The sequence below is a fragment of the Bos mutus genome, chromosome 1, assembly GCF_027580195.1.
Source record: "Bos mutus isolate GX-2022 chromosome 1, NWIPB_WYAK_1.1, whole genome shotgun sequence".
Taxonomy (NCBI): Eukaryota; Metazoa; Chordata; class Mammalia; order Artiodactyla; family Bovidae; genus Bos; species Bos mutus.
The window spans coordinates 133,934,171-133,949,923 of NC_091617.1; the positions used below are offsets into that span (position 1 = coordinate 133,934,171).

At 37.7% G+C, this 15,753-nt stretch overlaps 1 protein-coding gene across 2 annotated transcripts in view; it reads left to right on the top strand.

Moving 5' to 3' along the window:
• RYK (receptor like tyrosine kinase) overlaps positions 1 to 15,753 on the top strand; it is a 109,269-nt gene that overhangs the window by 16,448 nt on the left and 77,068 nt on the right. For both annotated transcript variants that reach the window (XM_070376084.1, XM_070376082.1), the window contains exon 2: positions 10,120 to 10,241. In XM_070376084.1, coding sequence (XP_070232185.1) covers positions 10,120 to 10,241 — 122 coding nt within the window. The remainder of the gene's footprint in view (positions 1 to 10,119; positions 10,242 to 15,753) is intronic.

The following is a 15,753-nucleotide window of genomic DNA, read 5'->3' on the forward strand; positions in this document are numbered from 1 at the left end:
TTCTGAATGTTGAGCTTTAAGCCAACTTGTTCACTCTCCACTTTCACTTTCATCAAGAGGCTTTTTAGTTCCTCTTCACTTTCTGCCATAAGGGTGGTGTCATCTGCATATCTGAGGTTATTGATATTTCTCCTGGCAATCTTGATTCCAGCTTGTGCTTCTTCCAGTCCAGCGTTTCTCATGATGTACTCTGTATATAAGTTAAATAAGCAGGGTGACAGTATACAGCCTTGACGTACTCCTTTTCCTATTTGGAACCAGTCTGTTGTTCCATGTCCAGTTCTAACTGTTGCTTCCTGACCTGCATACAGACCTCAAGAGGCAGGTCAGGTGGTCTGGTAGTCCCATCTCTTGAAGAATTTTCCACAATTTATTGTGATCCACACAGTCAAAGGCTTTGGCATAGTCAATAAAGCAGAAATAGATGTTTTTCTGGAACTCTCTTGCTTTTTCCATGATCCAGCGGTTAGGTGTTATATTTAGGTTGTTGATTTATTTTGAGTTAGTCTTTATATATGGATGAGGTAATTTCATTCTTTTTGCATATGGATATCCAGTTGTCGCAGCAGCATCTGTTAAAGAGGCTCTTCTTTCCCCATTAAGTGGTCTTGGCACACTTAACAATAATCAGTAGGCTAGATGTCTACTTGGACATCAGGTGGATGTTGAGGTCATGAACAGCCTTGGCCTCGCAAGGTTTCCCAGGTCTGCCCTTGTGCCCCACTCCCTCCTGTCTATTGTTTCTTTGCCATGCATCATAACACATCCTTTACCATATAGTTCCTGAGGAACTGAGTACCACTTTTGATGATGGTTAAAATAACTATGGGTTTTGTTCTGTTCTAGTACTAGCTAATGGAGCCAATGTTTATACATGATTGAAACACTGCGCCAAGAAACCTAAATTTACCTTACAGAACACATTTTCCCTTTTAAAAGTTGCATAGAGAAACATTGCCAATTTCATTGGAAGATATTTTTGTAGTTTGTTTAAAATTAGTGTTTTACTGGTTCCTTAAATTCTACATTATTGGCTAAGTCTTTTATGCTGATTGGGAAGAAGCAATAACTGCTAAGTGACTGATATCTCTGGTTGCACAATATTTTGTATCAAAGGCCTGATTATACCTGCATCAATTGTGTAAAACTTTAAAACTTTATTTATTTATTTTTTCTCCAACTACAATTTTATTTTATTTTTAAACTTTACAAAATTGTATTAGTTTTGCCAAATATCAAAATGAATCCGCCACAGGTATATATGTGTTCCCCATCCTGAACCCTCTTCCCTCCTCCCTCCCCATACCATCCCTCTGGGTCGTCCCAGCGCACTAGCCCCAAGCATCCAGTATCGTGCATTGAACCTGGACTGGAAACTCGTTTCATACATGATATTTTACATGTTTCAATGCCATTCTCCCAAATCTTCCCACCCTCTCCCTCTCCCACAGAGTCCATAAGACTGTTCTATACATCAGTGTCTCTTTTGCTGTCTCGTACACAGGGTTATTGTTACCATCTTTCTAAATTCCATACATATGCGTTAGTATACTGTTGTGGTGTTTTTCTTTCTGGCTTACTTCACTCTGTATAATAGGCTCCAGTTTCATCCACCTCATTAGAACTGATTCAAATGTATTCTTTTTAATGGCTGAGTAATACTCCATTGTGTAAAACTTTAAACATTTTAACTATTGCACTTAAGCTGTGTAAAAATTAATCAAAAAGATAGATAAGCAACAAGGACCTACTGTATAGCACAGGGAATTCTACTCAATATTCTCAGATAATCTATATGAGAAAAGAATCTAAAAAAGAATGAATGTATAACTGAATTACTGCCATATACCTGAAACTAACAAAGCATTGTAAGTCAACTATAATCCATTAAAAAAAAAAAAAAAAACTAAGGAAAAAAGTCAATTGGCTAGAAATATATAGGCTTATTTCTGGACTCTCAGCTTTCTTCCATCAGTCTAGATATCTGTCATTACGTTATTACCACACTGTTTAGGTTTCTCTGGCTTTGTTGTAAGTTTTGCAGTTGGAAAACGTAACTCAACTGTGTTCTTTTTCAAGACTCTTTTGGCTGTTTGAGGCCACTTACATTTCCATATTAATTGAGAATCTGCTTTTCTGTTTTCTGCAAAAAGGGCAGTTACAACTTTGATAGGGATTGCACTGATATATCCCTTTGGGTAGTATTGCTACCTTAAAAATAGTAATAATAAGTCTTTCAGTGCATGAAGATGGGATGTCTTTCCATTTATTTAGGTCTTCTTTAATTTCAGTAGTTTTGTAGTTTTCAGTGTATAAAACTTTCATCTCCTAATTTAATTGATTGGAGTTGTTTTCTTAGTTTCCTTTCTGGGTTGTCCATTAGGGGACCAGCTTTTATCATGCATTATATCCTTCATTTGTTACTTTGATTTTTGATTGTTTTGCCCTAGGACAGTGACTCAGCATCCTCTTCTCTTTTTATATCAATGAGATTTACTTATAGGACCTTTGACCCGTTAGGGTTGTTGGAGTCACTGAGTTGTAAGATGATCCTCAGTGACTTATTTTCATTACTTCCCTCCCTTTATCCCAGAGGATATTAACATTACTATGATTTTTTTTTTCTCTCACTTGTTACTTGTGACTGTGCTGGTGCTTTTCTAAATAGGCACTCATTGAAATGGCCAATTTGGACTTGGTTCTTTTCTCAGCCCTTGGAGCATCCTTGCTGTGATCAGGGTGTTGAAGGGATTGCTGTAGTCAATCCCTTCTACTGGAACCAGGCTGTTTCCTGGTCTCTTAAAGTTGCCCTTTCCCTGGCTTGTGCACAGCTGGCTGAGTAAAGCATCACTGAATAAATGGTTTCCTTCACTGCCTCTCTAACCATTCTTCACTGCCCACTTCTCTGCAGAACCTACAGCACCACTCCCAGATAATGATAAATCCTGCCATCTGCTGGCCCTGCTTTGAGACTGCATTTAATTGTTATGTCATACTTGAAACACTAGCGATTAGCAGTAGCAATTAGAAAGGAGTAGATTATCTAGATCCTGTCTTCAATTGTCTATTACTTTTCTCTTTCTTAAAAATTGTTTTGAGCATGATGGGGAAGGAAGGAATAAAGATTACATTCAGGAATACATGTATGATAGTCTTTACAGATTTCATCTTTTTCTAAAAATCAGTTTGTTTAAAATTCTTTTTATTTTTCTAACCATTGCCTGATTATCTGAATAAAAACATACGCCATTTGGAAAGTATACAGAACTATAAAAAAGAAGAAAAGTACACATTATTTAACTATGCATTGGGAGTCTTTGGTAAATATCTTTCCAGCATTTTTCCATGTTCTCATTTTTCTTTATGCAGTTGAAATCTTAGAATATAGGTAACTCTTTGAGATAGATGGTACATCAGAATCTATAATGTTATATTTTCCCTCCCTCTCTGTGTCCTTGCCTGTAGTCAGGTTGTGGACTATATGTTTTCTACTTTACAAACTGTGCTTTTCCTTATAGCTGATCACTTTTTTCTAAATCTCCTATGGTTGCTTTGGAAGAATTGAATTTCCTTTAAAAGTATGGTCTTGATGTGTCTATGTGTCCACTCCCCCATATTAATTGTGGATGGAGATACACATATCTACATGCTAAGATCAGTCATAGGCTGATAGTTTCGTAACATGATTAAACATATATTGGATTCTCCTCATATTTCTGTTATTTTGGGGAAATTGATTACATTGGGTTCTTTTTGAATTTCTAATATTTAGGGATTTTTTGGATTCTACATTTTGATTTAGAGCTATATTCATAATTATTATACTAGAATTATTACTCATGATAAACCTTTTCTCAGTATAAAATGATTATCTTATGTTAAAAATAAAAGTGTTATTAACTTTTCAGTATGTTTTGGAGTGACTTTTATGGAGAAGGATACGTAATTGGTATTTTTTTGAGAATCTGTTGTCTTTGCACACGATGAGAATTTCTCTGGGAATATAATTCTTGGCGCATTTCTGATTCCCCTGAAACCTATCATCTTGGGATTTCCTGGGTTACCCTTATTCAGACAGTGAGCCTGGGTGGTTCAAGGATTTTCTTCTCATTTCAGGCTCATTGTCACTGTTGAATGGTGAAATTCTGAGCTTTGATATTTTTCAGTTTGTAATGCTTTTCCAAATTTTACCTTTTGGTTGGGGCTTCGCTGGTGGCTCAATGGTAAAGAATCTGCCTGCCAATGCAGGAGATGTGGGTTTGATCCCTGAGTTGGGAGATCCCTTGGAGAAGGAAATGGCAACCCACTTCAGTATTCTTGCCTGGGAAATCCCATGGACAGGGGAGCCTGGTGGGCTACAGTCTATGGGTCACAAAGAGTTAGACACGACTTAGTGACTAAACAACAACAATGACAACCTTTTGGTTGGGTATTTTAAGGGAAAGTTGACGGAAAGGTGTTTTAGTCATTAGTAATTTGTTATTGGAGAAGGCAATGGCAACCCACTCCAGTACTCTTGCCTGGAGAATCCCATGGATGGAGGAGCCTGGTGGGCTGCCGTCTCTGGGGTCGCACAGAGTCGGACACGACTGAAGTGACTTAGCAGCAGCAGCAGCAATTTGTTATTACTATGTTAATCTTAATATATCAAAGATATTATCTCTACGAATGTGATTTTTTAATTGAATTTTGTCGTTTGAGGGCTTTTTCCTCTAGCTTTTACTGGCCTTCATATATTATTTTAGACAGTAATTGGGTTTTTGTTTAGTGAATTGCTGCAGCTGAATGAATATTTCTTTAAACCTGATTTTGAAAACTAATTTTTAATTTTCCCAGTTTAACTCTTATGAAAAATAAAAGAAAAAGGATAAAAGCATAACCCATAATTTACCATTTAAAATCAATTACTGTTCATATTTTTTGGTATTTATTTTCTTTTTTGAGAAAATGGAACACACATAATGGAGACCCATTATAAATGACAGACATATTTAAAATTTACTATGTATAGTAAATCATAGTCCTGTCCTTATTTAATGTGATTATAAGCAAAACTCAATTTGTTAAAATTTATTTATATAGTCTTATTGATGGCTTCATAGTCCTTTCCAGTAATTTTTTTAGTCGTTAAAACCTGTCTTCAAAGGGGAATTTCAGTATGTCTCGTGGGTGAGCAGGGAGAGATTTGACTAAAGGGTACAGTGGCTTGGAACACCATCTCTCTCCTCCAAAGAAAGAGAAATTGTTGAAAACTGTTGTTCTCTGTTAGGGATGGATTATAGTTTATTGATCATTGCTCTGTTAGTGGTAATTTATATTGTTACTTTTCTTCAGTTTTAAATATAATTTTGATTAATATATGTGCATAAATGTTTGTGTCTATATTTGGCCTTCTAAGGATGAGTTTTTAGAATTGGATTTACTGGGTTAAAGTATAAACATTTATAAATCATTGATAAATGTTCACAAATTGCTTGCTTGCCACACCCTATCTAACATTCAGTATTGTATTGAAAGAATATAAGCATTTCTCTTCCAACATCAAATGCATTCCTAACAAACAAACAAAAACCTTTAAGATTTTGAAATCATTAAAAATAACAGGAATTATGGGAAAAATAAGGTTAAGGGTAAACCATTCAAGACCTCTGCAATTTTCAAACCAAGTACTAATAAAAGCATAATTGGTACCTTATGGGATAACTTGAACAGCTTGGTCAAACCACTTAGGGTGGCTGAGGCAGTTTCAGAAGAGAGTTAAAGATGATAAAAAATAATAGGATGGAAATCACTGGCTTGCATGGTTTTGAGGTAGTGCAGATGAGAGCTGCTTTCTAAGCTGGTGGTGCTGCCATCAAGTTGGGCCTAAGAGAGCGTGCAGCTTCTTGGGTCTAGGAACCACACAGAGACTGCTGGTGCTCCTCTGAGGAGAGAACCTTTTGTGCGGATGCTTATTTTTAGTTTCCTTTTTCACTGTTTTAGCTTTCTTAAAATAGGGCCGAGCGGGACTCCTGCCTGGCAGTAGCTGAACTGAGTGAGGGTCTTTTCCTTTTCCACTGAAAGTTATAGTTCTTTACCTGCTATTCTAGTTCCCCATGTCTGGGAAGATACAAATGTTAACTGACACAGTTTCTATTAATATGTTGTACTGGTATTTTAATTTCCTAACCACTGATATGCTAATTGATGTTTAGGAATATGTTTTATGACAGAATTAGATTTACTAATTTGATGGGTGAAAATTTGAACTTCATTTTAATGGCTTCTTTGAAGAAATTCAAATCCTTTCAAACTAGGAATAACTACCTTAGTAAAGAATGGCTATTTCAAAACAAATTGTCAAAATCGAATCAGGAAACAGCAACTCTGTTTGCAGTTGTATTACAGTTTTACAGTATTAGTGTATTACAGTTTCAGTACCTAAATCTAGGGTAGTGAATTTTAACATTTCAGTTTTTATTTTGATGGCCATTGTTTATAGATATGGATCACAGGGCTCCAAACTGTCAACAGCTTATAAATATTTATTTGTTGAACATAGAAGCATGGTTTTATAGTGACTCTCATTGGTGGGCATTCCTTCATCCAGGATTTTGCAGCATTCAGTTATAGCACCAGAGAAGACAAGGGACAGGGGAGTCAAAACAGTTCAGGATTGGGTGTTTGCAAGATGGGGTATGCATGTCTTAGCTGTGGGAGAAAGTTGAGGGTACTGGTAAGAAAGTAATGGCAGTAATTGGGGTTGAGGTCAGTAAGAAAAAAACAAGGAAATGATTGCTATAATCAAGTGGGAGAAACAAGAGGATTATGGACCCTGGAGGTATTATGAGCCCAGAGAACAGCTGTTGTAACAATAAAGGGAAGGAACTGAAGAGCTACTGAAGTATTGAGATAATTACAGTTCAAGATTTTGGAGGTAAAGCAATTTATGTATTTCCACTGTCCATAGAGATGGGTTACTTTGGTATGGATAAAGGTTATTGGAGTTGGGGAATAAAAGGAACATTGAAGAACACGTTGAGAGTGGGTTAGTCTCACGTACATTGGGAATCTGGCATTATAAGTCACAGGAGAAGGGTGTTTAGAAATTTCATTAACTGGTTCCAGTATCTCAGTGAATGAGGTAGCTAAGATACTGGGAAGGAGCTTTGTGTGGAGTTGAATTTACTAGATGCTCTTAACATTTTAAACTGTGTCTGGAAAACGCAAATATTTACGCATCATTGTTATTATTACCAGTAATTATAACTGTTATTTGTTAGGAACAGATTTCTTTATTTCCCTGTGAATGATGTTTGGAATTTAAATTTGGAAGTTGTTGATCACTTATGATTATTTTTTTCTAAAACTTTATGTTGGTGCTAGTAACTTTCTATGGTATGAAGACTTTTTGAGATTAGAAAAGAGAGGTAAAAACTATTGTTGAGTCTTTTTTTCTCCGTCTTTAAGAAAGTTTAGATGAACTTTATATATAATGAAACATGCAGATCTTAAATGTACCGTTGGTTGAGTTTTGAAAAATACATACACCTATGTAATCATAACCCTAGTTAGATACAGAACATTTCCATCACCCCAGGAAATTCCCTTAATAACACAGTGATTTGATTTCTATCATCACAAATTAGTTTTGCCTGCTCCTAAATGGCACCCCGCTCCAGTACTCTTGCCTGGAAAATCCCATGGACAGAGGAGCTTGGTAGGCTGCAGTCCATGGGGTCACTGAGGGTCGGACACAACTGAGCGACTTCACTTTCACTTTTCACTTACATGCGTTGGAGAAGGAAATGGCAACCCACTCCAGTGTTCTTGCCTGGAGAATCCCAGGGACGGAGGAGCCTGGTGGCCTGCCGTCTCTGGGGTCGCAAAGAGTCGGACACGACTGAAGCGATTTAGCAGCAGCAACAGAACGTTTTATAGTAATAATTAATATAGGATGTACAGCTTCTTTGATTCGTGGTCTGTTAGAGTCACCCCTTGTTACAAAGTCTCAACAGTTTGTTCTCATTGCTGAGTAGTATTCCATTGTGTGAATGAATATAACACAATTGGTTATTTATCTATCTGCCGAGGGATATTTCTGTTGTTTTCAGTTTTTGCTGTTCTGAATAAGAGTGCTCTCAATGTTAACATACGAGTTTTTTTGTGGAATCATATGTTTTAATTTCTTTTGGTTAATTATCTAGGAGTGGAATGACTGAATCTGAGTAGACGTACACTTTGCTTTATAAGAAAACTGCCAGTTTTCCAAAGTTGTCCCATTCTTAGCAATGTGTGAGAGCTGCATTTGCTCCACATCCTTGCCAACATTTAGTCATTCTTCTGAGTGGAAATGATATCTCATTGTGGTTTTAATGTGTATTTCACTGATGACTAATAATGTTTAGCACCTTTTTATACGCATATAAAAAGGTACGCACCTTTTTATATGCGTATCGTCTATTTACATATCTTTTCTTACAAAATGTATGTTCACATCTTTTGCCCTTTTTATTTAATTGTGTTGTCTTTTAATTTTTGGTTCATAAGAGATCTTGACATATTCTAAAAATAAGTCCTTTTGGTAGATGTGTTGTGAATATTTTCTCCCAGTTTGTGACTTGAATTTTATTTTCTTAATATCTTTTGAGGAGCAAAGTTTTTAATTTTAATGATGACCACTTCATCAGTTTTTCTCTTTGGATTCATGGTTTGCGTGGCCAGTCCAAGAGATGTTTGTTTAACCTAGGTTGTGAAAAGTGAAAGTGTTAGTTGCTCAGTCAGGTCAGACTCTTTGACCGCATGGACTGTAGCTGCCAGGCTTCTTTGTCCATGGGGTTTCCCAGGCAAGAATCCGGAGTGGGTATCTTGGGAGGTATGAGAGCCCCACCTGGACCTCTCTGCACACCACAAGGTGTTTTAAACTCATGGTATGAGGCCCAGTCAGTAGGGAACTTACATTCCGGTTGGCCTTCCCTGTAGGAGGCCGTGGGATTTTCCTCCCATGTGTGGGCTCTGTGTCGTCCGTTACTGGAGGGACACCTAGCCACAACTATAAATAATAGTAAATCAACTGAGAGCTCTGATTCCCTGCTTTTATTCTTTCAGTTCTTTTGGATTATATCGTGGAGAAAACCGCTAATATGTTGACCCCTCTCAAGCACGTGCTGTACCCTCTTCTTCCCTTTGTGTAAACAGTGAGCTGCGCTTAGGCTCCCTGCCTTGGTGTAGGCAATCGTGTTTAGCTAGCATTTAGTAGGTAGGTTTTTTCCCCTTTTAATTGATATTTTTTTTGGTTACGTTGTATTTTGTTCTCAGTAATTACTGGGTTTCTACTTAAGATGGTGATTAAATCTTTATTTTAAATTTTTATTTAAAAGTTGAATTAATTTTAAAGAAAATACTTAATACAAGTAGGATGAAGGGGTTATCACAAAATTGAGTAATGTGATATATGTTAGAGGTTGGATGTAACCTTGGCCAAGAAAGTGGTGTGGAAATGATTGAAATTTGAAATCTCTAGCATTTCTTAGGCATCTTGATATTTTCTCCTTTTATCTGTGGTGCTAACTTGTCTAACAGGAGTTTACCGAGCATCTGCTTTGTGTAGAGGACTGTCCTGAGAATATGAAAAGTGTAGTGTTTTCTGCTTTGCAGTTTAGATTTGGAAGAGGATGTGTGTCTCTGTGGCAGTGGGGTGAGTGTACCTTGGTAACATGCTGTTCAAGTGGCCAGCACGTCATACTGAAGGAAGCCAAGATCATCTCTGGCTAGGGTCTTGACTCACACTCATGTTTCCCCCCAGGTGCCTGTCTCTTTTCCTAAATCCTCATCAGTTTTGCAGGGTAAAGGGGCTTTTGTCTGTAGGCACTTATCTGAGAAGTCTTTGTCCAAAAGGAAATGTGTCGCATTGGTGGTTCTCAGAACCAGGGTTCTGGCTCCAGCACCCCTGTGCTTAATTGTCCCGAGTCTCAGTTTCTTCATCTTTGTTGGCAATGATAAATTCCAGTCTTCTTCCTGCTTCACAGCAGCAGGTGGGATGTGCTTTTACTCTGTTAGGATCAGTATTTCAAGTATTGATGGTTAATGCTTTTGAGGGTATTTGGGGCATTTAATTTTTTTCTCTTTTTTTTCCCCTAGGTCTTGATGCAGAACTTTATTATGTGAGAAATGACCTTATTAGTCACTACGCTCTATCCTTTAACCTGTTAGTACCCAGCGAGACAAATTTCCTGCACTTCACTTGGCATGCAAAGTCCAAGGTAAGAGAGCGGTCCACCAAAGAGGCCAAGACAGGACCACCCAGGCCCAGAGGCTGAGGCAGAGGCTGGATCTGAGGGGTGGGCTGCCAGCTGCACAAGAGGGTCAGTGGCGGGTGGGCTGTAGCAGTACTGGGTCTTTTCAGATTGTGTTTTAAATCTTGAGCCCATTCCTCTAGACTTTCAAATCCTTGAAAATGAAAGTAGCCTTTCATTTGAAAATGAAAAGAAAGCTAGTCATATATGTGACTAGCTTATGACCGAACACTTATTTTCAGGCTTTTCAAACAAGGATGTAGCTCTAGCTGGAAGAGGGGACAGGTGGACCTGCTGATGACTGTGCTGTTATGATGAAGAGATATGAGTGAGGGGTTGGGAATTGGTAAGATAGGTGGTTTAGACATGTTTGAGGTCTTGGATACAGTTCTCCCAGTTATGGAGAAGCAGTGAAAGTAAAGTGCAGGAGGTGTAAGCGCTCGTGTTGGCGCTGGCTAAGCTTCTTTAACTGTAACAAACTTCTTGCCTGGTTTACATGTTGCTGAATTCTTCAGATTTCCTCTGTTTGGGCTCCTCTATCATGGTAAGTTTTCTCTTAAGTCAAAGAGTGAGAGGCTGAGTGTAGAGTCCACCTTCCCCAGTCAACTTCAGTTTCTTTTGTCAGCCTCATGTATAAGCTTCTGAGTAGGATTTTATTTGGGAAAGAAAAATAGTTTTTGCTATACTAAAATAAGAATACCTATTGTAGAGTTTATTTTTTAAAAATTATTACAAAGTGGTGTTTGTTCTTAAGCAAGTCATTTAAATCTGACCCCTTTAATATAGATCTTTTTATCTTCTTAGAAAACAATAATGGTTATTGGGAAAATTCAACTATTACAGAGTTGTTTTAAGAACCGTTCAGACTTTGTACATCTGAACCAAGAAAAATAATTATTGTTTATAATTTGGTATACTTGAAACCGTACTTCTTTTTCCTTTTTAAACAAAAAGGGGATTATTTGATACATGTGTTGTACAGTATTTTTTCCCTACCTGATACTATGTCTTGGCAACTTTCCACTTCTCTAATTACAGATTTAACTCAGTCTCTTTAATGGCTTTATAATATGATATTGTATGGATGTATGATATATGGTTAAGTGCTTCATTGACGTATGGATTTTTAGTAACATTTCTCTTCCCTGTTACAAATAGTTTCATTCATTTGGCAGAAAAATTTTATGGTAAAGGGATGGTAAAAACAATTGGTAGTCATCTTTTGTTGCTGTTTCTAGCATTATTATTAATGAATATAGAATCATAGAAAAAATATGTGTGTGAATGTGTATGTATGTATATAGGTATATGTGTGTGTGTATATAAAGAATGTCTAAATTTGTTCAGAAATTTTTGTGTACTTTTGGCATTATTTCTGAATGGTACGTTGTGATCAGAAAGTGAAATGACTGGGTCAGAGAATGTTCTTGATTAAAATTTTGACTGCTGTTGCCAAATTCTTTCTCCCATCCCTCTCCCAAGATGGTACCAATAAGCCAACACTCCTTACAAAGTGAATAAGGTGCTTATTTCAGTTCATTGCTTAATGCTAAATATTTTAAGTATATTTGTTTGTCAGTTAGGTAAGTAGAAATGATTATGTAAATATGCATATATCCACATTTTTATATATGCTCACACGTATATTAGAGAAACGTACACATATACGTGCATTAAAATACACCTGCAGGAATGTTTGGATTACAGTTAAATTAGCTTGGGTCCTGGGTGAAGTGTATGTGCCTTGCTGTCTAGAACACCTAAGTCCAACATTATTGCCTTGGGGTATCCAAAGAGGGGATGTTCTTTTAGGAGTGGTTAGATCTCTTTAGGATGAAATCTGCAAAAACAGAGGGAGAAGATTCATGTGATCTAACAACATTTAGTAGATGATAACTTGGATATGCTGAATGCCAGCATAAATGACATAGGTCACTCAGAAAAGGTTCACTTGAGACATTTTAATCTGAGGTCTTGTTAGTTTGAATGAGTAGGCACCTGGACTCTTCAAGGAGACAAACCTAATCCATTTTTCAGTAATGTGTGACTTTATTATTACTTGGGTGACCTTATCATTATTTGGGGGAGTAACCTTTAATTTTTATGTAATTTCAGACAGAAAATTACAAAAACAGTGCAAAGAATTTTCTCATTTATCCTTCACCTAGATTCACAAATTGTTACTGTTCTGCCCCATTTATTTTATGATTCATTCTCTCATTCTCCCTACTCTCATGCACACAGACTTTTTTCCTCTTGAACTGTGTGCAAGTGATGGCATGTTTCATGCCCTTTTACCTCTGAGTACATCGGTGTATATTTTCTAAGGATAGGAGTGTTCTTTACATAACCAAAGTACAGCGGTCAAAATCAGGAAACTTAACACTGACACAAGACTGTTATCTAATCTCCAGAACTCACACTTCACCAGTTAATCACAATCATGTCTTTTGTGGCCTTTTTTCCCCCTCCTGTGGCCTTTCTCTGTGTTTCTTGACTTTGACATTTAGGAACATATAGGCCGGTGGACTGCCGCCTCAGTTTGAGTCGCCTGAGGCTTCCTTGTGACTGGGCTCACGAGTGTCTCGGTGGTGGTAGCACCGCAGCAGAGCTGTCCTCCCCTCTGCACGTGATGTCAGCTTGTCCTTTTACTGTGGATGTTACTGTGATCGCTCAGTTCACCAGGTTTCTCCACTGTAAGGTTCTCTCCTTTATAATGAACAAGTAATTGTGGGGAAATAATTTGAAATTAGGGCTTCCTAGGTGGTGCCAGTGGTTAAAAAAAATACTCACCTGCTAATGCAGGAGACATAAGAGATGCAGATTTGATCCCTGGGTTGGGAAGATCCCCTGTAGGAGGGCATGGCAACCCACTCCAGTATTCTTGCCTGGAGAATCCCTGGGACAGAGGAGCCTGGTGGGCAATAGTCCATAGGGTTGCAAATAGTCAGACATGACTGAAGTGACTTAGCATGCACAATTTGAAGTTATATATTAAAATTCTGTAACTCAACAGCCTTTCAAACACTAGTTTTTGCACCTGTGTTTAAAACTCGGTTTCAGTTTTAGCCATTGTGATTGTTCCTCTCACTGAAAGAGGTCAGATCTGCACTGGGTAACCATTTGGTGGGCGTGTTGTAGAAGGAATTTAAACATTTGTGGAATGGTGGTCTTGAATTTTAGGTTCCCTTGCAACTCTGAGATCCATTGTTTCAAGTAGAGAAGCTTTTTATATTCTCCAAAAAATTGACAGTTAGTCCTTTGTTACTTTTCCCATCTGTAATGTTGATGAATATAAAAACAAATAATACATATATTTTAAAGTTGTGAAAAATCTAATGAAATAGTAGAGATTCTATTCTGAGTGAACTACTGACTTTGAACAGGATGTGATTGTTTTGGGGCCCACTTGGGAAAAAAGTTATATACATATATATATCCACCATGAGAATATTTTTCAGGCAAGAGTATGGATAGTGATTTAGGAATAAAAAGGCAATGTGGGATGTGGCCGTTAGAATTGAGCAGAATTAAACCTCTTATTCATTTGTTTTTAAAAATATACATACACTAATTTTTTTTTTTTTTTAGTGAGTTTCAGGGATCTGGCTGCTTATGGGTACCTGAGGAGTTTTAGAAACCTGTAGACAAGGAGGAAATTGGAGTGGGAGAGAATAGATAGAAGGGGCTCAGGTGAATGTATATGTTTGAATGGGAAGCAATGTTGGTCTGGGTACATGTTGGGTGAGGAGGAGCCTTGGTATAGCTCTGCTGTACTTCTGCATTCTTCACATTATCTTGTAGAGCATAATTTCTAAGATACTTCTGTGGCAGGTGTTAAACACCATCCTTAGTGTACATTTGGGCTGCCCTTACTGGTGTGATGGTCATTGTAAGTCAGAAGTTCCCTGACTTGCCGGAGGCCATCACCATTTATTTACTCGTCACGGGCAGAAGCCTAGGAAGGATCCTAGACGCCTCCTACACCTTCCAAGTCCAGATGATACAGATGATTCTCTCTTATAACTATACCTTAAATTCGTTTCTTATCTCTCTTGAGGTCTAATGCCTCCTCCTTAACTTAGGCTTTCATGTTTCTTAACTCGATTATGGAAAAATAGCAGCCTTCTAACTGGTGGGCTGCCGTCTGTGGGTCGCACAGAGTCGGACACGACTGAAGCGACTTAGTAGTAGTAGTAGTAGTAACTGGTCTCCTGGCCTCTGGACTGACTTCTTGCTGCACCCCCTGCAAAACTGCTCTAAGGCTCTCGGTTGCCACCAGAATAAAATTCTATTTCATAGGGAGCCTTCATAATCTCGTCCTCGTTTTCTGCCCGCCCTCCAGCTAATTGTTTAATGTCTTTTTTTATTTCTTGAATGCCCTGGACTCTGTTACTGTGCTGGCTGTGCTAGAAATACCCTTTCCCCATTCTTTACTTCATTAACTCTTGTTTAGCTAATGAAACTTAGACCTGGTGTCACCTCTTTTTCATCTGTGTCAGGTGCCCTTTCCTTTCACACCCTTATCATGCTCTTAAGGATATTTTTGTAGTTGATCTTCTTCTCTCTCCCTTTGAGGCGCTGAGCATGTCAAGGGTAGGGACCTCTTTTCATCTTTCTCTGGGTCCCTCATGCCTGGTATAGCACCTGCTACTTAGATACAGGTGTGCTCCTTAACTGACTATGGAAGAGAGGCACAAGGCGCAGCTCCGCAAAGGGGCAACTTCTGAGCAGTTGGAGCTTTTCAGAGTTCGGATGTGCTGCTTTAGAGGCAGTGGATTCCTGTATCTAGAAGTGTGAAAACATGGGTTGGCTATACTTGACAAACTGTTTGGCAAACTAGTTGCACACCTGGGATGTTGCAGATATTTTACTGTGAATAAAGTAAATTTGAAAAAATATAGTTTTAAATTTGAAAAAAATGAATGTAACTCATTCATTTTTGAATGAGTTGAATTCAGTTTGAACATATAGCTAAGCCTATTTCACAGTTCATCTGTAGAAGGTATAAGAGTTTAGAGGAAAGTGCTAGTCATGCTATGTCTTAAAATGTTTTATAGTAAAAAAGTGAAGGAATGTGTATATGTTAAATCTAATGTCAGGTTTGACCTCCATTGCAACTCCTAGTTCCAGTTTTAGGTCATAATTTCTTTTGTGATTTTAGCACAGTTGTTTAATTGAAGTTTGTCTATTTTAAAAGTTAATCTTTTGAGTATTTTGTTTATGCATATGGTACAAAATGCGAAAGGCATAGGGGTATAGTGAAAAATAAATCCCCTAGCCCTTTCTAGTATCATCCCCAAGCAATCTAGCCACCTAACTCCCCTTCCATTGGCAACCACTGTTACCTGATTCTGATCTCCCCTTCTAAAGATAGTCTGTACATGGATAAGCATCTAGATATGTGAATGTGTGTGTGTGTGTATATATATATGTGTATATATATATATATATATATTTGAAATGATAGTCATCAAGG